General features: G+C 40.8%; 2 protein-coding genes and 1 long non-coding RNA gene across 7 annotated transcripts in view; 2 read left to right on the plus strand and 1 right to left on the minus strand.

Moving 5' to 3' along the window:
* On the plus strand, positions 1–3,984 carry guca1g (guanylate cyclase activator 1g). Its single transcript, XM_085277856.1, has 4 exons — positions 1–281; positions 364–513; positions 1,236–1,332; positions 2,580–3,984. Exons 1-4 carry the CDS (start codon positions 87–89, stop codon positions 2,708–2,710), a joined length of 573 nt encoding a protein of 190 aa, XP_085133982.1. The 5' UTR covers positions 1–86; the 3' UTR covers positions 2,711–3,984.
* Positions 134–26,473, minus strand: LOC146583809 (uncharacterized). Its single transcript, XR_014892793.1, has 5 exons — positions 16,699–26,473; positions 8,289–8,387; positions 7,399–7,529; positions 1,534–1,709; positions 134–480 (listed from the first exon to the last, which is right to left on the minus strand). It is a non-coding gene; the product is annotated as an uncharacterized LOC146583809 (long non-coding RNA).
* Positions 5,384–27,581, plus strand: part of LOC146583810 (uncharacterized) — a 38,622-nt gene continuing 16,424 nt past the window's right edge. For 3 of the 5 annotated variants that reach the window (XM_085277805.1, XM_085277812.1, XM_085277822.1), the window contains exons 1-19: positions 5,384–5,508; positions 7,587–7,645; positions 8,345–8,500; positions 11,504–11,638; positions 11,830–11,943; positions 13,144–13,299; positions 13,483–13,659; positions 13,744–13,866; positions 13,950–14,063; positions 14,406–14,709; positions 14,879–14,994; positions 16,345–16,462; positions 16,549–16,640; positions 16,738–16,888; positions 21,311–21,417; positions 22,298–22,421; positions 24,367–24,500; positions 25,034–25,143; positions 27,389–27,557. In XM_085277805.1, the coding sequence (XP_085133931.1) occupies positions 7,601–7,645; positions 8,345–8,500; positions 11,504–11,638; positions 11,830–11,943; positions 13,144–13,299; positions 13,483–13,659; positions 13,744–13,866; positions 13,950–14,063; positions 14,406–14,709; positions 14,879–14,994; positions 16,345–16,462; positions 16,549–16,640; positions 16,738–16,888; positions 21,311–21,417; positions 22,298–22,421; positions 24,367–24,500; positions 25,034–25,143; positions 27,389–27,557 (2,445 nt within the window). In that variant the 5' untranslated portion in view covers positions 5,384–5,508; positions 7,587–7,600. Of the gene's footprint in view, positions 5,509–7,586; positions 7,646–8,344; positions 8,501–11,503; positions 11,639–11,829; positions 11,944–13,143; positions 13,300–13,482; positions 13,660–13,743; positions 13,867–13,949; positions 14,064–14,405; positions 14,710–14,878; positions 14,995–16,344; positions 16,463–16,548; positions 16,641–16,737; positions 16,889–21,310; positions 21,418–22,297; positions 22,422–24,366; positions 24,501–24,638; positions 24,687–25,033; positions 25,144–27,388; positions 27,558–27,581 lie in introns of those variants that run through there. The other 2 variants (XM_085277834.1, XM_085277843.1) reach the window with 2 other exon arrangements.

Here is a 27,581-nt window from a genome sequence, read left to right on the forward strand (position 1 = left end):
CTGTGCAAGCAGACGCCTTGCAGTCATTTCTGCAGAACTTCCATACAAACACACTTGGGGTTTTTTCCTTCAAGCTGGCAGAGGCCATGGGACAAGAAGAAAGTCACAATGAGGAGATGGACTTGGCAAGGATTCATGAGCTGTGTGTCATTTTCATGAAGGAGTGTCCGAGCGGTGCCCTGCACCTGCATGAGTTCAAGAAGATCTTTGGAGTTCCAAGCAGCTCTGTAGAGGAGTCCCTTTTCATAGAAACAATATTCAACTCGTTCGACACAAACAAGGTAAAAAGACAGAACAATTTGTCTTTGTAAAAATAAATGTACAACTTCACTGTAAATGTACCTTTTTGTTATTTTTCAACAGGATAACACACTGGATTTCCTCGAGTATGTGGCAGCACTTCACTTGATCTTACGAGGTAATCTTGAAGATCGGCTCAAGTGGTCCTTCAAGATGTATGACAGTGATGGAAACGCCAGGCTGGACAGGACGGAGGTGAAACGGCTTGTCAGGGTAAGATAAACTGTGTGATTCAAAGTTTTCTTTTCATTTTGAACAGTATGTTAAGAGTGAAGATTTGTAGAAAAGGAGGATCATCTGTGTGTAATCTGTCTTAACTGTGAGAAGTTACCTGGTTTCATAACACAGATCTTTTCAAGACAGCTTATAGTACTACTCCTGTGCACCAGATTAGGCCCAGGGGTCATGTAATGCAGCCTCACGGGACATTAGATGAACACATAATGAGGCCATTCTGGGAGGCTGCTGTTGTAATTTACTAGAAGCTTCTAAATTTGGAGACATAAATGCTGGTCATTTATGGTAAAAGAAAACTTTAAACACTTTTTATTGTTTTCTTCTTGAAATAACAAATCTTAGTAATTCTAAGTCATTAGTTTGTTAACTGATGTTAAAACAATCTTATTTGTGAGCAAACAGACCAAGTGTGTATACAGCTAGCCTTTTTTAGTGTTTGTGTGCGTGTGTGTGTGTGTGTGTGTGTGTGTGTGTGTGTCAGACCACAACACAATATGCTATCTGCACCTGGATCTTTTTTCAGCTATGCATCATATTTAGCAAATCACAAAGAAACAAAACTTTGGCAGAGTCGACCCTGTCAGAACAGAATAAACTTTCCTGTCAGCATATTGGAGGACAACACACTGTATATTTAGGAGATTAGATCTAAATTGAATGTGAGTGTGCTTGATCATCATTTCATGTGTCTCATGCAGATTCTTTACAAAATCAAACTCCACAAGACTCACATAAGCATGACTCCATCCCAAATCTGTGACCGAATCTTCCAGCTGGTTGACCAGAATAATGATGGTGAGTGTAAACCACTGCACTATGTTGTGAATATGCTGTGATTGTTCTGAATATCTTAGACATGAGACGTAACATGTCTCATGGTCTCATGTCACTGTAGTTTGTTCCTATACTGACTTCATATATGTTCTGTTTTCATTTCAATGCATCCAAAATAGTAAATCACCACAACCTAATACGAGTTTATCGTTAACTACCCACTTTTAGTTTTAAGTATTTAGATGTTCCAGTTGTCTCTTCTAAGGAGGAAGCAGGTGTAGTAAAATATGAATCTAATCATAAACTCTGAGGTGATGGAGTCTTGGAGCTTCTTCTGAGAGCCTCTTTAATCATCTCTGAGTATATCGTCATCACTGGAGCTCTGATACTTGGATTCACTGTGGCAAAAAGAGCAGAGCTTCAATCTTCATGCAGTGGACTGTGTAATATGAATGCATCATTGTGGGCCATATAAAGCAAGGATTTTTAAATGAGCTTTGTTCACTCTGTCACTGTCATAGACAGAATAAAGATCTGATTAAAAAATATGTACATTTCTTTATACTGCCCTAATTTATATTAGATATTGAAATCTGAGTATTCAGCTCTAACCTGACAGGACAAACTGTAGGTGACAGACACTGAACATTAGCAACGAGAGAACATGGCTCGCTGATGGATCTGTGGTGGTGACTCAGACAGTAATAGAGTCTGACGTGGATCCACCCTTAATAAGCTTGTTTTTAGTAACTAAAATCTGTTTTTATGTCAGAACATTTTATTGTTTCAGCAGTTGTTGTGAAGTTGTTCTTCTTAACTAGAAATAATTCTGCCATCGTGCACTCTCCTTGCCCTCTTTCAGTTTTTATTCCTGAGCTGTGCACTCATTCTTATAAATTCAAATAAAATACAGATTTTACTTTTTGATTCAACTTCAGATATCATGTCTGCTTCATTTGTCATTAAATAGCAAGGAGGCAGAGCGTACCTGGTCATGAAAGTGGTTGTCGGTCAATTGTCCCATTCATTTTGAGCCTTTAAACTGGGGCACTGTTTCTAGAAAAAGCTGTAATTCTTAAACATTTAATGCAAAAAAAATAAATAAAATAAGACCCCTTGAATTAAAGCTGCAACTCAGTTACATTTTGATTATTTAATGTAAAATTGCCTGTAATGGTGTAACACTGCAAAAATGTGACTTTTCCCCAAACATCATAGAAGCCGTGGTATAAAGTCAACAGTGTGGATCGTGTTTTTGTGCCCAACAGGTGAGATAACCTTGTTGGAGTTCATGGAGGGAGCTCAGAAGGACGAATGGGTCATGGACCTACTGAAGCTTGATGTCAACGCCACCGGCTGGGTCATTCAGAACTGCGGCAGACAGGAATCAGCCACATGATGTATTTGGAGGCCGACAGAGTGGTGCTATCTACATACCTGAGGTTTAAAAGTTTGCCTTTGTCTCCACGTTCATCTCCCTGAGGCTGTATACTCTTGATTTGGACATTATACATGAACCTCTTCTGTTGGTAGTGTTCAATCATCAGAGTAATGTAATGAAAGATACTTACAGTCATGTGAAAAAGACATTTCTGATAGGACTCTGTAGAGTTATAGAGTCATTGTTAGCCTGCGGGTCTTCTTTTCTTTTTTTTCCCGCCCGCTCATATGTAGTGTTGCTGTGTGCTGTTCTAAAGTGCATTTAAAACACAGGAGAGCATGGTTCCTGCTTCCTATCAGAGAGCAGCACGGCTCCTCCCAAAAACCCTCAGTGTCTATATGCATTTAAAATTGAGGGTAGGGCACCAGCGCCAGAGGTGGGTTGGAATACACCGACCATCCTCTGGATGCTGTAAAATGTGCCCACCCCCAAGGCCCTATATGTATGTGTTATGTGAGAGTGTGAGTAATGTGGATGTCTAGGTTGCAGAATAAAATTGAGGCACAGGCGGGTCTTCTTTTCACAGCAATAACTTCAAGGAATTATTCACTGTGTGAATTTATCAATCTATCCATTCTCTGTTGAGGGATTTTGACCAACACTTCTTTACAATAGTGTTGATTGAGGTTTGCAAGTAAATAATTTATGCACAGCAGTTCACTCAGACTGAGGTCTGAATTTTAACTGTGCTGAGTCAAAACTTTGACACCTTCTTTTTTAGCCTTTATGTGCTGGTGTGCTTGGATCCGTGTTCTGTTGTATGACCCAGTTTTAGCCAAGCTTTAGCTCTTGGATAGATGGCCTCACATTTGACACTAGAACACTTTGGAACACAGAGTTTTCCATGACTGCAAGTGATCCAAGCCCAAATCATCACCCCTCCACCACTGTGTGCTTGACAGTTGGTATAGACTGTTTCTGCTGTGCTGTTTCTTCTTCGGTGAGGTATGTTATGGTTAAACTTGTCCACTTTAGTGTCATATATGTAAAGGACATTCTGGAAGTCTTCTAGTTTGTTCAGATGCAACTTTTCCCACCTAAGAGTGCTGCCAGAAAGTCTAAGAACATTATTAAAGAAAAGACAATAACAGATAACAATAACACTGTATTATGTCATGCAGGAGTGTGCCAAAGGAGGCAGCGTAACACTGAATGTGAGCATGACTTTTGTTTCTTTGTTGCACTTGGAATCTTTGTCACGTGTAATAATGTATCCATTTAAACTTATTACAACAACTTCTTTTGCCCTTTTACAGCAAAATAAAACATATTTTGTTCACAGCAAGTTGTATTTCTGCCATTTTATCATTTGGCAAGAGAGACTAAAAGAAACTTTCTGATGAAACCAGGCAATACGGTAAAAAACTAACCAAAACAAGGAGCTGAGAGATACTAAAACTGGTATAATTATCTGTGGATTTGTCACTTTATGTACAAATTACACTACATACTGTACATGTGGGAGGACATAGGACAGGACAGGAGATTATTTTGCACCTGGTGCCATCAAACTATATATATATATATATATATATATATATATATATTTTTTTTTTACATCATGTTGCATTTTCTTCGTTTTTCATACTGTACTAGTTACTCACTCAGGTCAGCAGTTTATACACATGTACACATCTACGCTGTGTACATGTGTGTGTTTGTACTCAATTTGTAACCAATGGTTAATAGCCAAAAGAGTTTTACTGATAAATGCAGAGTTAAGCAGATTAAAGAGGTTGCACACCTCTGTGGTCATTTTTAAAATAGCCAGTTGTATGTAGCATTGGATACGTTACAGCATACTGCCTACATTATATGTATGTTTATATGTAATGTAAACGTATTGTTCTTACTGTTAGTCGCAAAAAAACAAAAAATGATTATTAACAACACGCTCCCTTTAAGGGTTGCCATAGTGGATATCCTGCCAACATATCCTGTCCCTCCTCTTTTGTCATACCAAACCTCTGCATGTCCTTCTTTGCTATATCCATGAATCTTCTCTTTGGTCTTCCTTATTTCTTCTTAACTAGTTGCGCCATCCTTTGTCCAGTATGTCCACTATTACTCCTCTGCACCAAACCACCCTAACCTTACCTCTCTTGCTTTTTCTCCAAACCACGTGAATACCAAGGTTGAGCGGTTGGGGGGAGAAAGGCAAGGTGATGACAATTTGAATTTTGTTGTTTTGATTTCTTGAAATACAGAAAGAAATCTGTTGAAATACTTAGAGAAAGCAAAGAGTCATTTTAGTTTTTATCGTTTAAAAAAGGAGAAAAAAAGAAATATCAGATTGAAAGTGGTGCTTGATAAAACTATTGTGGTGACACACTGTTTGCCAACAAAATTAGGGTTCAGCAAAGGGCCGTTTAAACGAAAGCGGAAATGGTATGACGATTATTCTCTTGGTCGCTGGTTTCTCTTTGATAAGGATTGGAGAGTACAGCATGCCTATTCCAGTGTTTAAATTTAAATGTTTAGCTAATGGAAGACTTAACTCCTTTATTGTGGACAAATACATTATTTTTATATGCAATGTGTAACTCGTTAATAATTATACACAGATGGGTACCCTCCGGACTCCCGCAAAGATAACAGAAATGCGCATGCGCATTGTCATCCCAATTGTCTATTGACAAACGTGAGCAATCTGTCCCGTTTCACTTTAGTCGTCAAGAAGAATAAAAATGTAATATTGCAGGATTTGTTTAACGTGGCGATCTTTGAAGTGGATTCTTCATGACTTTGTGAACCCGGTGAGCTGTTGAAAGTAATGTTTTACCGGGTATAAGACGCATGACATAGCGAATTTCTCGTGCGGCCAAGATGAAATTCAGAGCTAACTATGTTAGCATGTAGCTGCATAGCTGACAAGATTAAGTTAGCTGGTTGGATTAGCGTTAGCTATAACTGGTCATTTAAAAAAAAAAAAAAAAACCGACCGACCTGCACGGGGCAGCCCCTAAAGACCTGCTGCTGAACGAAGTGCGAAGCGTTATGAGGTCGGATGACTTGTGGTACGGGACGGTCAGTTGTAAGAATTGCTGATCCCGGTTGCTAACTCAAGCTCGGCTAATGTCGAGCAAACGTTAGAGACGCTACATTTCTTATTTTTCCTCCTGTAACATGGCGATTCTATTATGAATTTAGTGTGTGTATAATTACCATATAAACGCGAGCTTGTGTTTCAACAATGTTTGCCTGCAGTAGCTTAAACCGTGCTCCTAATTTCCATATATTAGGCACACTAGGAGGATTTAAGGATAAAATACCACACATTCCCAGTCTGACCGGGAATGATTCTGCGTTATAGACTTCATGCAGACTTCAGTTGTTCTTCTTGCTTGTGGCTCATTGTTGCTTGAAACTTGTGTTTGTAGGTATAATTCGCAGAAACCTAAAAAAGTCCTGAAATTCATGAAAAGCTACACTGTGGCATGAATCGGAAAACCAGTTTGACCTGATATTTCCACCTTGCGTCACGTGGGTTGGACGGTTCAGCGAGCTGAATGAATTTGGCTGATCATGCACCCTGTTGGTGCCCTATGTGAAGCACAGGGCCTCGAGTCGTGGTCAGTTTAAGCCTACATTTAGTCTTGCAGTGGTTTGAGTGGAAGATCAACACCTGTCGGTCTGGGTTTAAGGAAGGACATGCCTTTTGTTGCTCCAAATCAGCTGATGGCCTTTTGGAAAGTTAGAAAGTCTTTACAGTTATATTTAAATCTATCCTTGGTCACCATCCAAACAGCCCCTTGTCTGACTTGGCATAGCTTTATCCTGTTAGCTCAGGTGACCTGAAAACCTTCCTGCACTCCTCAGTCAATCTGATATTCTAGAGTGCTAGTAAATATTTTAAGAGCGGACATTGCGAGCACAGTCTTGTGTTGCCTGTAATGCTGTGACCGCTGACCTTCTAATTCATTTACATTATTATAGGCTTTTGTTGTCAATTATAAACATTTTTTTAGGGAACTTTAGGCTCAGATTAAATGGCGTTTCTGACATAAAGCCCGTTTCATAAGGGCAACCATCTCCACACCCTAGGCAGCAGCTGACTCACTTGCATCACCACAAGGCTTTAATAGTTCTTCTGAAGGTTTACTTAGTGAAATCTTATGACTTGTACTTCTTCCACGTAGTCCTTCCTGAACAAAGGCTGACTTTGAGTCACCCTGGCTCATCCTGAACTAAACAAAAGTGAGTCTGAAGAGGCAAAAGTGCACCACTGTAAGAGAGGTGACGAGTGAATGCAAAGAAATGGTTTTATCCTCATTAGACTGTTTTGTTTTGAGAGTTGTTGGATGCCAAAATCCTTGCTGATATGAAAGAAATGAGATAATTAGCCCAGCATATTGCTTTGGATGATTCACAGTTCCATCTAAGCATTATTTAGCTTCTGCTGAGCCTTAATGCAGGCCCTCATTTTATCCTATCTGAAACAAGATATACTGCTCCTTCCCGTTCACCCCTTCTTCTTCTACTCTTTGTAAACAGAAGTTTGAACAGCAGGTGGGTGGGGCTTTTAGGCTCACCATCAGAGCGGTGTGCCCGAGGTGACCATGGTACAAATATCTGTTCATTGCTGTTATACAGAACCAAGATAAAAAAACAAAACAAAACTGCCTCTTGGGAGTATTTGTACTTACACTGAGCAAATTGTTGAATATGAATATTCACCATAGCAGTGAAAAAAGATGGGATGGGATGTAGAGGTGTGTGCCGTAAGATGTGATGAATAATACATGCAGATTTTCTTCTTGTAACACACTGAAGAGAACTGAAAGAGGACACATTGTTACTCTGTGAATATTTACTTTTTGTGTTGATGTTTCAGGTCCAAGAGTAACCATGCTTAAATGGTTTTCTGGTGAAGAGGGAGAGCCCGGCTCTGGAGTAAGTACACATGTGCTCGTTTCCCATTCCTCGAAGGCTCAGTAATCACTGATTATCACCGATAACAAACTATATTCTGAAAGATTACACAAGCATTAAGCCCTTAAAGTGCTAGATTTTGGCACACTGGAACACTGGACTGTTTCCAGATTTTGCCTCCATCACCTTTTCAAAACCACAGCTGCTACAAATGCTACAGAGTAACCTTTCTATGTACCTGACAGCATTTTTCACACTGTGATGAATGTCATGTCATTTCACGTGGTGTCATTATTATATAAAAGGCATTAAATTAGCTGAAAGGAAACCTGGTGTAAGCTATGCAGTGGGACTGCTGGCTTTGACTTGGCTGCCTGTGAGGGCGCGGAGTCACTGTTAAAGCTTAAAGCTCCTCACATCTGGATCCTCTTTGCTTTATAGCTCATATGTTGACATTCGGATTAGTTCTGACTAACTGATGTAATCAGTGTCAATTTGCAAATCATATTGTACATTTTCTGCACTCTATTATAATATTACAGTACTATTACTGCATTATCATTCTAATACTTCTCACTCATATATATGTTCAGTCTCTGCATACTCTACACAGTTTCTAAACAAAGCAGCATTTTGTGTTGCAAATAAACATGAGGGCACTCACTGCAACATTATCAGTGTTCCTTTCACTGACTCACCACCTCGTCCGTCTCTTCTCAGGGCTCGGGCTCTCCACCCAGCCATGCTGGTGGCGGAGAGATTCCTGTGGAAGAAATGGCAGAGAGGCTGACCCAGACTGAGCAGCTTGTCACTCAGCTGAAGGAGATGATTCGTGAAAAAGATGCAGCTCTTTGCTCCAAAGATGACCAGCTGAAGGTGGGGACAATTTCTTCTACAATATTAGTCCAATAAAGAGCTGTGCATCTGGTAGGACAGTGTTGTCCAGTTGTGCCAAACTGGGATCATATTTCTCTGATTAAACCATGAAAAACATGTGCTAGCTTTTGTTATCATACAGTCAGGTCCATTAGTATTTTGATAATTATATATTTCTTGAAATTTTGCCTAACATCATCAGAGTGGAATTTAAATTAAACCATCAATATATGATTGGAGTGCAAACTTTCAGCTTTATTCAAGGGTTTAACAAAAGTATTGCATTACTGTAGCAGTTATAGCTATTTAGTTATTTTTATACACATACATACATCCTCCATTTCACAGGTTTAAAAGTAATTGGACAATCTTATAAAATTTTTAATGCAAGGATTGCTTTTAATAGTTGGATTCACTCTGCCCAAGACCGAGTTACTGGGTTCCCAACCTGTTAGGCAGGCCTCAGCTTGTGGTGCCTGGATGAATATAGCCTAACCCCCTTGAACTTGTGCGTGAGGTTTAGCAATATATAGTTGGGGTCTCCCCAGCACATGGCTTGGAAACAGTCTTTCGGACGAGAGAGTCATTTCCTTACGTATTCAGGTCAGAGAACGGATCCTGACTGTCCTTTATGCTTATGCACCGAATTACACTGTTAGACAGTTGGGTGAAGAGAGGAGCTGAACTGTCGCCTGTTCACCACCTGGGGGTGATTTGGCAGAAGGTGCTGAAAAGGCTAGACACACCCAAACACATAGTGAGGGTGTACTGGGAGTAGAGCAGGGCGATATGACCAAAAATATTTATCACGATATACATTTGAAAACGATATAACTGACGATATAATTGACACTAGACAAAATACTTTATGACTCCACAACTTTATTAGTGCAAAAAAAAAACATCAATGTATTTTCACTTAAACAAGCAGCTGTTTTTTTTATGTCCATTAAAGTTATATAAAAATGTAACAGTGCAAATTCCTCGCTGACAGTTTAACCAAAAGGCATTTCCAGTGGAAACTGGCCAACATATCCTCAGCATAACCATGTATAATATCCACAAAACTTAAAAAGAGGTTATACACACACAATACGGTAATATCATGTTGAGGTGCAGTACATCTACGCCTACGATAGCATAATGCTCCAACAATCCATCGAGCGCTGCGGCTTCGTAGCTCAGCAAAGTCACACTAAAACATTTGACAGATTTTCGAGCGCCGTGTACATAAAATCGTTTCGAGGTCAGTAAACACAACCAGAGTTCATACATAAGGCGCACGGGATTATAAGGGGCTCTGTCGACTTTCAGAAAAATCAAAGGATGATTTTAAGTGCGCCGTATTTTCCATACAACACGGTAATAACGACGGCCCGCTAGCATGCGCTACCAAAAATAGTGCTTTGTTGTGTATCTGACGGACGAAAGCTAAACCAGTTCCACTTTCACCCTTCTCATTCTCCGTCGCCGCCATGCTCTTTCCGCCATGTGTAAACAAAGGCATGTGCGTTTTACCCATATTCTATCGCGGTATTTCATTTTCTTATCGTTGCCCAACGTTATACCGGTATTACCGTGAACGGTATGATATGGCCCAGCCCTAGCTGGGAGCATGTTGCAGTGGCCTGGGTCCACATGAAGTTTAATTCCCACCTCCAGCAGAACTTTGACATCATTCTGAAGAAGGCTGGGCAGACAGGTGCCTGCTCAAATCTGCTGCTGCAAGGTAAGTGTGAAGCGTAGAGCTGCTATTCCTCTATATTGAGAGGTGGTTTGGGCATCTGACCTGATGCTTTCTGGGTGAGGTGTTTTGTACATGTTCTACTTGGAGGAGGCCCTCAGGTCAACCCCGTACACAGTGGAGAGATTCTCAGCCGGCCTGAAAAAGTCTGTGTTCCTCTGGATAGGCTAGTGGACATGTCTGGGCTTTGATGGATTGGCTGAATGTACCAGTTTATCGATTTAGTTTTTGCTTTCTCTTATTGAATCTTTACAATACAAGTTCAACCTTAGTGCTCAGTTCACTCAATTTCATATCTTTTATCTACTTACTTTCTCGTGGAATGATGAGGGAACAGATGTCTGTAAATCCTAAACTGTTGATACAAGACTTTGGTTAAACACCTCGAGTTGAAGCTGAAAATCTTGAGTTTCATCTTGGTTGTTTGATTAAAAATCCCCTGTGCACACAGAGGCAAATTTGCCATTGTCCAAACACTCAACTGTAACTGTATTAGAATCAGATTAGAAGCAAATTCTGAATGAATGTTTGCAAATTCCACCTCTAAAGGTACAATTGTTAGTTTTAAATAGAGACTGACACGTGCTATTTATAAATGGTGGCCTCAGCTGGGCTGTCAGTGTGTTCTTGAGTAGCATGCAGATATAGCTAAAAATGTAAACATTGTTCAGTTTTTGATAGAAAATCAAGCAAAAAAAGGGGATGTGGGTACACAGATGGATACATTTTTCAAAGATTAAGTCTATGAGTAAGTTTTTCCAGTGTGCAGGACTCTGCATGGTGTTCCTTGATTTATAAGGACTGTGCTTAAATTATTCAATCCTATGAGTCATCACATAGATTGGGAAATGGAATATTGAGGCAGGCACAATTGGTCAAAACTGTTTTTAAAGCTGCTCTCTGACTTGGATCTTTCAGTGAGAAACATCAACTGTGTTAAATATTAAACAGTCAAGCCTTTCAATCCACAGTAAAGACAGGAATGTGTTTGATTTAGCAACCGCGCTACAGGAGAGTGCAAGCATTTCCTGCATTGTAAACCTTTGCTGTGCTTCCACACACACACACACACACACACACACACACACACACACACACACACACACACACACACACACACACACACACACACACACACATCTAAAGCTGCCAAAGTTCACTTTTTATTAACGTGTCCTAAAATATTACAGTTAAACCATCTGGTCTGATGACGTAACGAAGCACTAAACTGGAGTTAAAGTTCTTCTTTGTGTTTTCAGGCTGAGAAGGAGGCCTGTGAAGCCAAACTGTCCAAACTGCGTCTGCAGAACAAGGCCAAGGTGACGTCTCTGACGGCACAGCTCGAGGAGCTGAAGAAGCAGCAGGGGCCGAGCACACCAACACACGGCAAAAAGGTGGAGATGTGCACACACATCCAGAACTGAAGGGTTAAACGTAGAAATGAATAAATACTAAACGTTTTCCAGCGATTCAGTGCACCATTGGCTTTATAAGCTCAGACACAGTCATGCCATGTGGATCCCATTTGAATCATGTTTCTGCTCTGTTTCCATTGGGGTTGTTAAAGTGCTTTCTTCATGTTTAGGGTTCATCAGAAGGAGGAGAGCAAGCCAGTCGAGGCAAGATTGTCCTGCTGAAGAAGAAGGTTGATGAACTAGAACAGCAGCTTGGACAAAGAGATGTGGAACTGGAAACCAAAGTAAAGCATACTTTGATTCTGATGCCTACCAGATAAAGGGAAATGAGATATTTCCCACTGATGTTACTTGGAGTATTGTTGGAACACACATATGTGCTAGTCTTGGCCTAACTAGCCTTACCCTGTGTCCCCACCACGTCCACTTAATTATTTGAAGTTATTTTTTTATAATTACATTTATCTTTCTTAATTTGAATTATAATCACAACAGAAGAACAGCAACGGCAGCTAATTTCAGCAGAGAACAAAGAAATGGCCGCAGGAAATGCAGCTCGTATCGACAGAGATGAATCCAGTACATTTATGGAAAAATGAATCCAGTTTACTCTACTTTTCCTGGCTCCATATTTTTTTCTTCATTTCTTCTTGTAGTTACAGAATAATCATCCTCTCCATGAATATGCGCACCCACAATGGTGCCACTGAGCAAACGGATGTATTCATTTCTTTTTCTGTTGTGACATATCCTGAGGTGTACGTAGGGCTGTGCGATATGACCAAAACCTCATCTCCCGATATAAGAATTCTATCGTCCGATAACGATATAAATCACAGAAATGTAACATTTTCTGTCAATTCTGTGAATCTCGACTTGCGTGAAGTGTTTCCAGCTGCGCGTCATGTAGCTGGAGTCCAGTGTTTTAACCAATGCATGAAACAATACATTTTTAGATATAAGTTGTAACGGCGCCGTTTTCTTTGTGAGTATTTATTACACGGCGTGCTGCGGGGAAAAGCCCGTTCTAATGTTTGAGTCTAAGGTTTATTTTTTAGCACCTGGCGGCTCTTTGTTTACTTCTCATCCGTAAATAATCTGCTCTTTCACGTGACTCAGTTTAAGTCTCAACAGGATCTTGAGCTTTATTCTGAAAGGTTTATGTGGAACATAAACAAGCGGACACGCGGTGGTTTTACCGTCGTTGTTGCTAACGACAACGCATAAAAACAAACGCTTGTCCGTCCGTAGTGTGGTTATATTAAATATAAGAGAAAGAGAGAACTTTACTACAGTGACCATCAGAACCATGAAGAAATATTACCGTAAACAGTTTATTTTGCGACACCACGAAACAAACGATAGCGTAAAATCAAATGACAGACGTTTTTATATCGTCATCCGATATATATCGTTATATCGAACAGCCCTAGGTGTACGCTTACACTTTGAAATCAAATTTTTCTGACCAATACTTTGTGTAGATGAAGGAGTTGGAGTCTCAGCGGCAGCGTGGTGAAGAAATGGACGCTATGCTGACAGAGAAGGACAAGAAACTGGCAGAAAAAGAGGCCTACATTGTCCACCTGCAAACAGCGCTGGCTGGAGATCAGCCCATCACACCTGCACCACCACAGAAGGTCATAAATGCTTTGAGCATGTAGAATCATCTCACTGCTTTTTTCTAAATATTGCACGTGTTAATAATAGGCAGACAAAGTTAGAAAAGTAGAAGAAAATGGATTACAGCTGAGTCACAACAGGCGATGTCTTGCATTTTCTCAGAGATGTGGTCACTGTCACTCATGTGTTCTGTCCCCCAGGCTGAGGACGGCGGGGCGATGCAGGAGCTGCAGTTGCTGGTACAGAGCTTGACTAAGAAAGTGGGGGAAGCAGAGGAGCGCTACAGTTTGCTGCAGGAGCAGACAGACAGCCTCAAAGACCTGCTGGCTACAGAGAAGGAGCAGTACAGCCAAAAGGAGAGCATGTACAAGCAGAATGTAGGTTTTCAAAGAGGACAATACAGCTTCTTTTGTAGAATTTAGCTGTCTCGGGTTCACAATGAGTCGTGTGCTTGTTTATAGATCCAGACATTCAAAGACATCATCATTCAGAAGGACAGCCAGCTGATGGAGATCAACCAGATGCATGAACAGGAGCTCTTCAAGCTAGCAGCCAAGTCAGATGCCAGTGCAGACTTGGAGCAGGTAACACAGACAGTCAGGAGTTCATGCAACTAAAAGAAGTTGGAATTTTTGTGTTGTTTGTGAATCTGTGCTTTCCTTTTCAGCTTCTGAAGGCTCTAAAACAGAAGCTTCATGAGAAAGAGGAAGTGCTGCTGGGTAAAACTCAGGTCATTGATGTTCTCCAGGGAGAGGTGGACGGGAGAGATCAGCAGATAAAGGTTAGCAGACTCGCCGCTCCTGTTTGCGTCTCAATAAAGACGTTGGTGTTTTTCCTTGTTTTCTGTCAAAAAGATCAATTTCCATATTTAATAAATGTCTTTGAGCTTAAACGCAGCTTCAGACTGTTGTAAACACTCGTTTTCAGACCAGAGAAGAAATATCCCTAATGTTGCTTACATGTAGCGAGCTCAGGGGGAGGGGCTAAAACAGCTTGTTTCAGACAGACACTTTTCATTCAGCCTATAGAACATTCTCTATTGTTGTTTCGTAGACATTCTTCAACCTCTCTTGAAATAATGACACCTTGAAACTTATGTGGAACAAATACTTTGTCCACGCAGGAACTCTCAGAGCGGCTGCAGAGGCTACAAGTTGAGCGAGAGAGCCTTGAATCCAAAATGGAGGCAGAGAAGCATGTGATGCGAGCACAACTCCGTGACCTGATGGAGAAGCAGCAGGCAGAGGTGCAGCGAATGACCGAGCAGCATCAAGCACAGCTGGATCAAACCCAACAGGATCTCATGAGGCAGCTGGAGGACCTGAGGAGAGCCCAGGCAGCAGCACCACCTGCCAGTCAGGAGGCATCAGGAAGTGGAAATGTGCTCACAGATTCAGCTTCCATCCAGAGGATAGCTGAGCTGGAAGGTTGGTTCTTCATTTTGATGATTTATCTGAACTCCTTCAGAGGTCAGTTTGTGTCGTTTTCCCATGTACATCCTGGGAATTTTTAGTTTGTTCACAAAATGCAGCAGAACATGAGGACATTTTCAAATTCTTTCAGTGCTTCAAACCTTTTCTTTTGTTATTTTTGCAGCACAAGCAAAGCAGAAAACAGATGAAGCCAGCAGATCAGAGGCCAAGTTCCTAAAAATGAAAGCTTGGTCTAAAAGTCGAATCAGACAGCTGGAGGAGGAACTGAAGAGAAGCCAGGTGAGGGTTTCAAGTTGTCCAAGTCGGATGAACAAAGCATTTTGTGCTTTTGTGCTGTGCTTATGGCAAAGATCCCAAATTCACTGCCAGTGCAGTAAAAGGGGAAAAAAAAACCCCAGTGGAAGACCGTCATGGCGTGACCTTCACAGAACAAGAAAAGTGAGGTCAGGCTGTATTGAATAAAGATGTCCAGATATCAGGTTTCAGGCTTGTACAACTCTGTTTTGGTCAAACATACATGAAACATAAAGACATAAGGGCTGTTCAAAACGTTTGCACAGCACTGCTGAAGAAAATAACTCCTGCAGTCAAGAGAAGCCACTAATTGTTGAGCTATGAATGATAAAACCAGCAGTTATTCAAGTATAAATGTTACAATTGTATGCAATCTTTATCAATAAAACATAGAAATGTAGATGTTTATGGTGTACTATACTACAGCGCTCCCTCGTTTAGCGCGGGAGTTACGTTCTAAAAATAACCCGCGACAGGTAAAATACGCAAAGTAGCCAACTTTATGTTTTTTACAATTATTATAGCTGTTTTAAACCCCTCACTACACACTTTATACGCTTTTCTCAGACAGGCATGAACATTTTCACACTTTTCTCTCTTGTTTAAACACAAACTTCAAACTTTCATAGAAAAATAAGTCCAGTGTTATAGAACGAAACCAACAGCAGCTGCCTTTGACGGTCCAAAGCGTTTCGTCGAGATTGTTTTTGTTGGGGAGAAAACTTACAAACAAAAAGTCCAGCACTTCAGAGCCACACTGCTGGCGATCAGAGATTTATGTAGATTTGACAAACTGAACGCGTTCTGTAAAGTACAGGAGACACAGCACGGAGGAGAGTGATTGACAGTGGTCTACAGCCAATCAGGACGCAGAACATAAAGCGCTGTAAAAAATAAATAAATTAATTAATTAAAAATCATGGAAAATTGCACAAAAAAATCCGGGAAACAGCGAAGCCGCGACAGGAGAACCAGCGAGGGACCACTGTTTGTAGATTTAGAGTTCATTTCACAGTGTTAAATCATGTAACACTGTGTCTTACAGGATATGACACTGTTCTGAGTTGTAGGGAGAGAGATCGCTTTCTCTTTGGCGTTGTTAAAACGATACCTGTTTTTAGATTTGAGCTCGTTACTGCTCGCGCTGCTCGTCATGACCATAAAGCTGATGCAGCATCCGTCACGTTATCCGTTTTCCTTTTATATCAGCCGATCGTCTGCAGGACGCCGTTTTCAATTTGTTATCCAGAGTGAAAATCGAAAACGCGTCAAAATGCTGAAAGTCCTTTGGTAAGCAAAGCTGCCAAGTAAACAGACACGTTTGACTCTATTTAGGCTGGAGTTGCTCCCCCAGACCTGACTGCCCTGCGGAGTCGCATCACTGCACTCGAGGAGGAGAGAGAAGAAAACCTCTGGAAGGTGGAGCAATACGAGGAGGTTAAAGCAAAAAACGGTAATAAAATTAAACTTTCTGGAAAATGCTTTAGGGAAATCCTCAGTTCAAAAATGAACATTATTTTTGTTTGATGTTATCGTTAGAAATGCTGGAGGCAAAGTTGGTGGTGTATGAGGAGCAACAGAGGACACTACAGGCAGACTTGGAGCAGTTCACCAAGAGGGCTGCCTCTCAGGTCCAGCACCCAAACGCTTTCTTAAACCTGCTGCTTTTGTTTTACATTTAATACTCACGGATGGTCTCTTATCCCTTTTTGCACCTGCTGAACGTAGGCAAGTGAATCAGGCAGCGCTGATGACACTCAGAGCCAGGTGCTGGAGTGGCAGGAGATGGTAGCTGAGGTGGTCAGTGCCAGAGACCGGGCCAGGGAGGAGAAGGCTGCCTTGTCCCTCCGTATCAGCCACATGGAGGAGGAAAGAGAGGGTAAGACTTTTACTGGAGGATGAGTCAAACTCATTTAGATCAAACTAGCTAATGATGGTGGGATCAGTTATAGCTAGGAGGTAGAAGCAGGGTGAACATCAGAGTCACAGTTAATCTGCTCATAAATCCTCAGCCAGTGTGAAATAATGACACACGTCTGCTGACATTCATATATGTGAGGAACCTAAAAACAAAACTTTTTCATAAATGCAAGAAAAGACTCGCAGTACTTAATACGACAGTAGTAAAACCTGTTCTTTAATACTTTAAAGTTGTTCTGTATTTCTGTTCCTCAAAATTCGACTTTAATTATTTAGTCATTCTTAAACCCGTTAGTATATCAGAGTACACATCCTCTGTTAGCATCTAAAAAGGAACTTAGTGTTACTATAAAACACAAACTCTGATGTCTACATTTTTGGCATTTTGTTTGTTAACACAAATGTGGATCACGGGGTTCTGTCAGAGTCAAGTTACCTTAGTGGTAGCTGTGGTTTTGGGGAAACTTTAGTTCAGTTCAGATGCAGCGACCCACAGTCTCCATTTCCACTTGGGTCGAAAGTGCAGACTTAGAACCATACACCAGTTTTTAAATTGTGGTGATAGGGCACGTAAAACCAGAGTTAAGATAAAAACTACAGTGGTGTTTACTGTGGGAAAGAACGGTAAAAATGTCATTTTCTAAGGAGAGCGCTAGCAAACACTCTCTGCTTGCGAGCAAAATTAAAAAAAAAAAAAAGTAAAAACACCCCTTTTCTATTGGTGTTAAAGTGTACCATGTTGACCAATCAAAAAAACTTATATGGCAACATGTGGCACTTGGTTGTTTAGGAAGAGGGGGAAGTTTTAGGAGAGAGAGCGAGTTTTCACATGTGAGAGATTTGTGATGTTTAGCGTGTTCGGAGGCTATAGTTAGTGTGTACTTAGTGTGTAGTGTAGTCGTTGTTTTGTTTTGTGTGTCAGTTCTACTAGTGAATGTCACAGTTGCTCCAAAAAAGCCTCCAAAGGTAGATTGCTGAAAAGAATGATGCCAAACAGGCAAGATAAACCGTGTTTAAAGGTGAAATATAGACGTAAAATCAAAAGTAGTCAAAAACAGCCAGTTATACCCTGGACCCCAGAGGGTTAATGTTTGATCAACTCTGAGTCAACTTCAGTCTGGAGAGGACTGGACTAATTGGAATTATTTCAAATATATTTCACACACTTTGTTTTTCTCATAGAGCTAGCTTGTTTTACCATTTTCGTCATGTGTTGTTTGACTGAACAGTACTTTGTTTTCTTCATTTTTCCCCATCCTCACTGTTGTCATTGGCGAGATTTGGTTTACTCTGTGCTGCCTCCCATCTCATGGACCTCCACCCCCTCCCCACTCTCCCTGTCCAGCCCCTGCTCCAGGGATGGGAGCAGCCACCCAGAACAGTTTCCCATCAGTTTTGTGCATGCAGGCTCCTCCAAACCTCCAGTGCAGCTCGTGCACACTGTACTGCCTGGAGTTTCCCTGAATTTTGCATTTGCTGGTGGAAACGACAGGCAGTACAGTGTCATGCTGCACGTTTGAGTCTGCTGTTTAGTTTAGTCTCTTCCTTTCTCTGTCCCGTGTTGTTCTTTTCCATTCTTTACCCTTTAGTTTTCTTCTGTCTTTCTGTTTCTTCTTCTCAACTTTTGATTTCTGGTGTGCTAAGATATCTGAAATCACCAACAATAATGAACTGGTCTCAAATATAATTAAAGAAAATTGCTGCTCTATTGTGGTGGGATGGTAGGTTTGCACTAACCCTATTAAAAAGACTAATGCATATAACCTCATCAGAGCTACAAGGCTGACACCAGAGCCTATCCTCCATACAGACAGACACACCTGGCTTAGTAGAGCTATGCACAAGTGCCCTCAGATACTCGGTCATTGTGTAGGTATTTGTGCTTTTCAATTTGGGGATTTGGATATTTGTTTTGTTTTTGTTTTCTGTTTGTTTGTTGTTGTTTTTAAATGTGAAAATATGCATGCCACCTCTGCTTCAGATGGCACATTTCATACTCAGAAATGTGAAACATCTGTGAAACATCTGTATTACTGCTCAGCAACATAGTCCCACTCAGCTTGTCAGAGACAGACATAGCAGGTATTATCTTTAAGTGAGTGATCCTAAAATGTTAGTTAGCTTTTAAAATATGCACAAGCCTCATTATTACAGGCTGGATTTTTGTCAGCAATAAGAATCAAGCTTCAGTTAAGCTCATTATTGTAAATCTGGAAACGTTTATTACAAAACGTATCAGGTTTTTTTTTTGGTTTTAACACGGGAGTATATATTTTTTAATGCAGTTTTATCACATGATACTGCTGTTATAAAATCCAAAGCGCTGCTTGAATAATCTAGACTGTTATCACAGTGGTAAACATGCAAATGAGAGTCTTCTTTAATCCTAGTTAGATGAAGCCAACATCATACTCAAAGAAAAATGGCTGATGGTCTCTTACGTACTAATTGTTCCTCCTGATTTTGATTAGTGGTGTCACAGCGTATTAGTTTCATGAATCAATCAAGTGTAGTTGACAATAATGACGTGATCTCAAATAATAAGGGTCAACCTCATAAATCAATAAAAAAACCCTGCAAAAAAGGTAATTTGAGTTTTGTCGAGCCGCGTGTTCCACTTCACTGACATTTCATCCATGTGTGACAGAAAACCAAAATCAATTTTAGGAAAACATTTTGTGCTTTTTCATACTGAGTTTAAAGAGAGTTCATCTGAGTCTTGCTCACTGGTGTAATGTTGGTCATTTTATTCAGATAAAGTTACTATTGAAGCATGCGCTCTAACTCATGATGAGCTGCAAATACTCCTTTGTCAGCGGGTCTTCTGTGATTTGCTGTGATGTTGGTTTCATATTCATGTATTTGAATTAAGAAGTATCAAACTTGATGCTTATTAGCGGCTACAGGGTGAGATCGTTAAGTTCCATGAATTAACTCATTAATGTGAAAAGGTCTTACCAGATTTCAAATTGGCCAATCTCCCATTAAAGACGATCTGCAAGTTGATTTTCTATATACTTGCACATATCAGCTCACCAGTGCAGATTAAAGTCTGCTGCAGACGTTAGTCAGTACTGTGTGGGTCAATGATGCTGTTAAAACGTTGGATTATGATGCACAATGATTTTGACAGCAAAGAGGTCTTTGCTGTGAAATATTAGGGAGTTAAGTTCACTTTTTAAAAAATCCTACCTAGCATATTCACATCGATAGCTCTCTGTGTAGATGACTACTTAACATTATGGATTAAATGATGAATTTGATGTTTTTCACAGCTTTTCACTAGAAACAAAGCCGACCTGAGACCAGCTGATTTTTAGTAATAAGACTTCACAGCACTTTTTTGACTTGATGCATAATCATGCATAATGCTCACGTTTCTGCTGAACTTGCATGTGCTTTACTGTAATCTGCTCTGCTGTAGTCAGTGTGGGTGAAATGCCCAGCATGTGGCAGACTGGCTCTATTCTGCTGCAGAGGGTCATGATTGTTTTGGCTACGCTGTTAAAATTAGGTTGATACATTTTAGTTTAAATCTGCTTGTGCACTGAACCCACACTGACCGCGGTTAACACACAGAACTCCTTTCCTTTTCCTGCCCCACCCTTTGCTACGAGCTGCCCCCCTTTTTCCTCCCAACGTGTCAAAAATTGGCCTGTCGTCACAAAACAGATGGGAACATGTTTAGTTGTAATCATTTTGACGTTGCCCTTCTTGAATCCTTTGCTGCTAAATGAAAATACAAGTCAAAGCACCATCAGAGTCCCCTCAGATATGCACCTGCCTGGTGTTTCTGTCTGCTCTTCATTTCGAAGACAGAGTGATGAAGCACTCGCTTTGAATGTGACTCATAAAGATGGGTTTTCTCCTTCCTCCCTGTTTCCCACTTGTTTAAATGTGTGTTTCTTTGCTATGCAAATTAGGTGTGCATGGCTCTGACCAGAATGCTGCTTTTGAAGTGTTTCTCAGGTTCACTACCTTATGCAAATACACAAGTGCATAAACACCTGGAGTAACTTTCCATTTCTCCATCCTCAGTTCTTGTCATTGCTGTACTTCTCTTGCAGTCTTACTGTCGCTCCCGTTGCCTATACTATTGGATTAAACTGTTTTTTTGTCACAGAGTATGTTTGTGGTGTTGAAAGTGTCTCACCAAACCACCAGCATCATTCATGCCATCATACTTCTTGTCAACTCTCCATCTCTGTCATCCTGTCTTCAAAAACATTATCCTGTTCCACACTATGATAATTCTGTCTAGTCCACTTTAAACTCACTTCCCATCCGTAAATACACCCTCAATCCAACCCATCATTCCCCTTTCCCTGTGGCACAAAACTGATTGAGGATGACTGGTTCTTTCCTGGCTGCTCCGATCCAGCACTGGTCACTCGGCAGCAGGAGTTGGAGGAGGAGTTGGCTCAAGCTCGGGGGCTCGACCAGCACAGGGCCAAGAAGCTGGCGCTTCCATCCCAGCGAAGTCTGCAGGTAGGCGGCTCTTATTATAGACGTTTCTGTGGCTGTATCATGGTTATACCAGCACAGCCTCAGACATTTGCTGAAGAATGAGCGGGGCTAACTGTACAGCTTAATATCAACCAGTCTGCAGTTATTTTCAGAAGCTGAGTCTTGCAACATTTTCTTTATGAAATAAATCCTGTTCAGATCAAATCCTGCAGCTCAGGGCAGACCTTCTAGAAAAAACGGTTTCACAACAGCCTTTTTAAAATCCTTTTTGCGATTGTTATTTTGAAGTGTTTTTCATGTTAACATTAATACGAGGTTTTACAGGGAGCTGAACACTACATGCATGGAATCATCAGCAAAATGAGCGTTATCCTTTAGAAAGGCAAACAAAAATAATAGTTTTAGTTTATTTAACTGCAATTAAACACCAAAAGATATTCACTGGTCTGAGTTTCATTGAGAATAGCATAATCTCCCCTTTTCACCCAGTTTCTTCACATTTTGCTCTTGATGTCAGTGAGAGCAGGTATCCCTAATGTGAGCAGCACACAGACCTCAGCAATAAGCCGGAGGAGAGGAAAAGGAGCTAAAATTGAGGGTAACAAGGTCTGCTGTAAATACGGATCAGTTTTTCAACTATGGATTGTGCTTGACTAGTCTCTACTAGTGTCTAAAAATGTATATATAGTTAAAAAAATGGATGGATGGATACCAGTTTTCTATTTTTGGTTAATAACAGAGAACAAGAAGCTTACTTTATTCAAAGAGGAAGAATAATCTCGCTACCTGCCTGCTTGATCTTGTTTGCCTCGTACACAGTAGACTTGCAAAAACAGTTTGCCTTTTTTCCCTAAATGCTTAAAATCTAATCCCCTGCTACAACAAACTTTTGCACTGGCAGGAGGACTTTGAGCTCCATGGGCAGGCCCCGTTTCAGGATCCTCGAAGTATCTCAGAGAGTACCACTCCAATGGAAGGGGAGAACATGGGAGGTTGGTGGCCCGAGTACAGTACTCCTGACACAGGTGTGAGACCCGCTGGACAGTTTCCACTGGCATGCACACAGTCACCTGCACATTACTTTGGGAGGCCTGAGCTGTCTTTGTGTTTTCACCATGACTTAGTTTATTAAGCACTGGATTGTTGGTGCTGGTTGGTTTATTCTGTTTGTCGTCTAACCTCCGACTGCTGTGACTGTAGGAACAGGGATTAGCTTGCTTTTATTTCTGCTTACACAGAAAGCTACAGTTAAGTTCATTCCCGCCTTATGAAGAAAAACCTGACATTGAGCACCTTCACTTTTATATTTTGCTTCTCATTCATGTGACTCAGTTTCCAGTGTTTTGGGGACATGTGCATGCTGGTTGAGCTGGCTAGTGTTTGTGTCTTAATGAACTGATTGTGACATGATATAAATGTAGGTGGCAAGATGCTTTCCATCTGTGGTAAGTTTTATTTTTATATTTTGGTCGTGTGCATGATCACCTCCTTTTCTTTAATTCTTCTCCATCCTGTCTTCTGCACTGTTGCTGTCATAAAACCAAAAAATACACCAGCATTTGGGGAAAAAAAAGATCACCCAAAAGTAAAAGCACTATAATGAAGATTAAAATTAATGACTGAGGACTTTTGGAAAACTGACTGGTGTCTTTTTTGGTTGTTTGTGGATAGGCACTGAAATTCTATTTGAAATTCTATTTCACACCCTGCAGTAAATGAAGTTGTCAGTGAATTATTCTATACTCTTAGGAGATGCAGTTTTCTTAAATTTTAAATTTTGGATTTCTGGATTCTTCTTTTTTTATAAGAAGAAAATCCTCCTTTTTCCAAGGGATGCACCAATCTAACTGTTTCCAGTTCTCACATGGTACGGACCCCTGGGCTGATAGTACTGATCTGATGCCAGTATTTAATGAAGCTGTACTCGTTACTGTTTGTGTAGACCCGTTTAGAGGGTAAGACCGCTGTATTCTGTTGGTCTGAATTACCAACCAAAAGTCGAGTTCTTGGTTTTATTTCTGTTGTCAAAGCCAAACTAAAACCATTTTAGCTAACTTTTAAATACCTTGTTGCCATACATTGCAATCAATCTAAGTCAGTCTGTGCTGATGAGCACAACTCATTGGCGACTCATCTCTTTGTAATAAGAGATTCAATCTGCTGTTTTTCAGCTGGTTGTATATAAAAGCGAGGTCAGTGCGCGCCTGTGCTCTTTTGCAGGAACTTTTTCACTATTTGGAATTTCTCAGCAACAGATTTGTTAACCTTGCATAGACTGGCAACTTGGGGCGACCGTGGCTCAGGGGGTTGGGAAGCGTATCTGTAACTGGAAGGTTGCCGGTTCGATCCCCGGGCTCTCTGTCCTGGTCGTTGTGTCCTCGGGCAAGACACTTTACCTTACTGCCTACTGGTGTTGGCCAGAGGGGCCGATGGCGCGATATGGCAGCCTCGCTTCTGTCAGTCTGCCCCAGGGCAGCTGTGGCTACAACTGTAGCTGCCTTCACCAGTGTGAATGTGAGAGTGAATGAATAGTGGCATTGTATTATTATTATTATTATTATTAACCTGTCAGGGATGCTTCCTGCCTCTGCAATCAGCCCTTTGCTAGAGAGACTCAGTTCAGCTTGATGTTTGGTCAAGATCAGATATATTGGTCTGGGGCATCCCTTCTTTTTCCCAGCTTTCCCACTAAAGCAGAGTTTTTAAATTTAGTTAGCAACGATGGGTTAGGCTTTGAATTGTTTCAAATATTTGATCAGAAATTTAAAAAAGGAAAAAATAAGTGAATGAAAACAGTATTTCTATAAATGTCAAAAATGCATTGATTAAAATATTGCATTTCCTTTTAGAGTTTGCTCTGCTGCTAAAATTAGAGCGGTGGAATTTACCCTGTGAATCATTACAGCTAACTGTACCTTACCAGCCTGTTTTTGTATACCTAGTGTTTATTCTCCCTCCTATTGATTCCAGATGGCCTGCGGTCTGTTGTGGAGGAGCTGGAGCTGGAAAGAAACCAACTACAGGAGCAGATACTGAGCCTGGAGGAGCGCTGCCAGGACCTGGAGGATCGACTGCAGCTGCAGGCCCGTATAGAGGCATTACAGGTAGCTCCATCCAACAACACACCATATGTGCTATCCCAGGGTTAACTGACAGCAGCATTTGTATAACATACCAACTGTTGAGTAAACGATGAGTGAACTGCATGGAATGGGATTTTGTAACAAAACCTTCTAACACAGGTGACGTTTGATGTAGATGAAGATGAGCAGCCAAATTGGGTCTCTCAGGTGTGTTGGGTCACTCATGTCTGTGTGCGTTAGAGAGCACCTCTGGCGGTGATGGCTAATGGTGTGGTGTGCTTATTTAACCTTGGATACGTTTGTCAAGTAACGTTCAAAGCACAAAGCTCACAGATTGTCTGTATTCACACTGCTGATCTTTTGACATTTACAAAGTTCCTTTGCATCACGTGCGTGGTCCACACAAATAGATGACTGATGATAGCAGTAACAGATTTCATGTTCTGCTGTTTTCAGCAGGTCTGCTGTCATCCACGTTTGTGTGCAGTGCAGATGTCTTCATCCAGTGACGATCTTTGTGTTATTTATTGATGTTTGGTTTTCTGCCGCTGCAGAACGAGTCAGACAAACTGCAGAGCCAACTTGCAAGTGTCAGAAGTCAACAAAGCAGAGAGGCAGAGAAGCATCAGCTGCTGGTTAACAGTCTCAATGAACAGCTCAAAGGGTAAGTTAACTATTCAAACCATAACCCTTCACTGTGATTACAGTGCTACATCGAAATTCTTCATCTGTTCATTGACCAAGAAATGTTTACTTATGTTTATTTGACATGCAAAAGGAACTGAAGTGTTCATCTGACTGTATGTGATATGTGCTGTAATTGTTAGAAGTAAAGTGTTATATAAATTATTTGAGGTCAATGCACGGTAAATTAGGTAGCTGCGGGGTTGCATAACCAATAATTCAAAAATGTAATATCACCAACAAAGTGTATAAACGACATTAAAGCATCCAGAATAACCTGTACTTAGTTTTGGCTGCAATGAGTCGGATAGTAAAACAAGGACTGTTAAACCAACAGGTTCGGTACTCAGTGGGTCATTCAGGCTGCCTACAAACTGAACGCAAATGTGAGTCGAGGCTCACTCGCCCATTTTACCCGTTCTCTGTAAAGACTAAAGATGGTCGTGTGGGTAATATCTGTAAATAAAGGCTGTCTGTCGCTTAAATCTCCTTTCTTTCCCATTCCGATGCTCAGGTTGAACTTCAGCAGGTTGTCTTGACCACGCCTACGAAATGTGAAATGTGACTGGCTGATTAGATATTTGCATTATGAGCAGCTGAACAGATAGAACTAATAAAGTAGTAAACAACCGTACATATTTTTGATGTTCATCAAATGATTCAGTAATATTGGTAATTTGCAGTACCCTTAAACTTAGGATTAAATTAATGTAGTGTATTAATTACAAACGCCAGTTGCTTTGCGAGCTCGAGAACTGGGCGAAACAAGTTGTTTTTTGTTTTTTTCTTTCTTCAAGACTGCTTTGCCTTGATATTTCCCGCCTTAGTAATTCCACAAAGGCTACGTTCACACTGCAGGTCTTAATGCTCAGTTCTGATTTTTTGATCAAATCCGATTTTTTTTTTTGTCTGCTCGTTCACACTACAACTAAAATACGACAGCCAACGCGCTCTAGTGTGAGCGCTCAAAGCGGCCCGCATGCGCAAAAGAAGACGTCACACACAACGCGCTCTGTTTAGACCCAAAGCAAACAGTATTGTTTGACCGATGGCCCTTAATATAAAGACTTCGGACTTTACGTTTCCCAATTTTTGCTTTAAGTTATTTTGTTATTTACATAATAATGTAAATAACCTAATAATGATCCTTATTGCTGTTTTAGAGAGGAGCGGTGCTTCAAAGGATAGTTGCAGATTTCTGTCAGAATCTGCAGATTATACAGTACAAATAAAATGTTCACGTTGTCTTCCCAGCAGTTTCACCGTATGGCCAGGAAGCGTTCGCGATGTCTTCTCCGGTGCTGATAATTAGTGTGTCTTCTGTCGGTGACGTAAAAGACGGATTTAATGCGACATGACCATCAAACAGCAGTCGCTTTCTGAAACATCGGATATGTATCGGATTCAGTACCACATACGAAAGTGACCCAGGTCGGATTTGAAAATATCGGATTTGTGCCGTTCACACTGTCATACCATGATCGGATATGGGTCGCATAGGGTCAAAAAAATCGGATTTGATGCGCTTTCGCCTGCAGTGTGAACGTAGCCTAAGTGCTTTGACAAATACTTTTAGTACCACCGTTACAGATGGTGTCCACAGTCAGTTTTAGCCGATAAAGCTCAACCACCAACAAGTGTTTTTAACAAAAGATAGTAAATGTAAAAGGAGGTGTTTCTGGGTTATGTTCAACATTGTTATTCGAGAGGATTTTATTACACCAAACCATTAAGTGGCTACTTGATTAAATTGGGGTCAGATGGTTCAGACAAATTTTGGTCAACAAGCTAGCTCTTACTTCACATCATCTAATTTAGTCTAATTTATGGCTATTAATGAGAGGATTTCACTTTTTAACAATAAGCTAGTGCACTGAATGTTCAAATAGAGTGTAATCCATTTTTGTAGTACATGTTTTGCCATGTCGGCAATCATAAAGTTATTAGTTTGGAAAAGGACTGCTGTGAACATGCACTCACTAAATGATTGTGGAAAACATGGTTGTTTAGACTGGGCGGGTTGTGGGTTGCAGACATCTAAAGAGTCAAGATGAGTGAATGAGTTTTTCATTGGGGTTAAAGACTTGATTTTTATGGTTACGTTTTGGCTAGAGTATGGCTTTGGTCCTTTGTGATGGTTTAGATCCCAAGACATTAATATATGAACCGTAAGATTTTAATTATTTTCAAGACTTCCTTCAATCGATTGTCACTTTTTTCTTTAGGCTGACTGACACACAGGAGTGCCTGCAAAGTTCCCTGATTGAGAAAGAGAATACTTTGGCCAAGACATCTGAGAAACTTGAGCTCATCAGCAGCCTTCGACAATCACTGAGTGAAAAAGACATTCAGTGCAAAGAGCTGTCTGACAAGCTCCTTCAGACGGAGCACACTGTAAGAGCTGGGCTCCTTTTTTCG

This window comes from Mchenga conophoros, linkage group LG1 (assembly GCF_057382185.1).
Source record: "Mchenga conophoros isolate Kocher_MC1m ecotype Shallow Benthic linkage group LG1, M_conophoros_male_GT1.1, whole genome shotgun sequence".
Lineage (NCBI taxonomy): Eukaryota > Metazoa > Chordata > Actinopteri > Cichliformes > Cichlidae > Mchenga > Mchenga conophoros.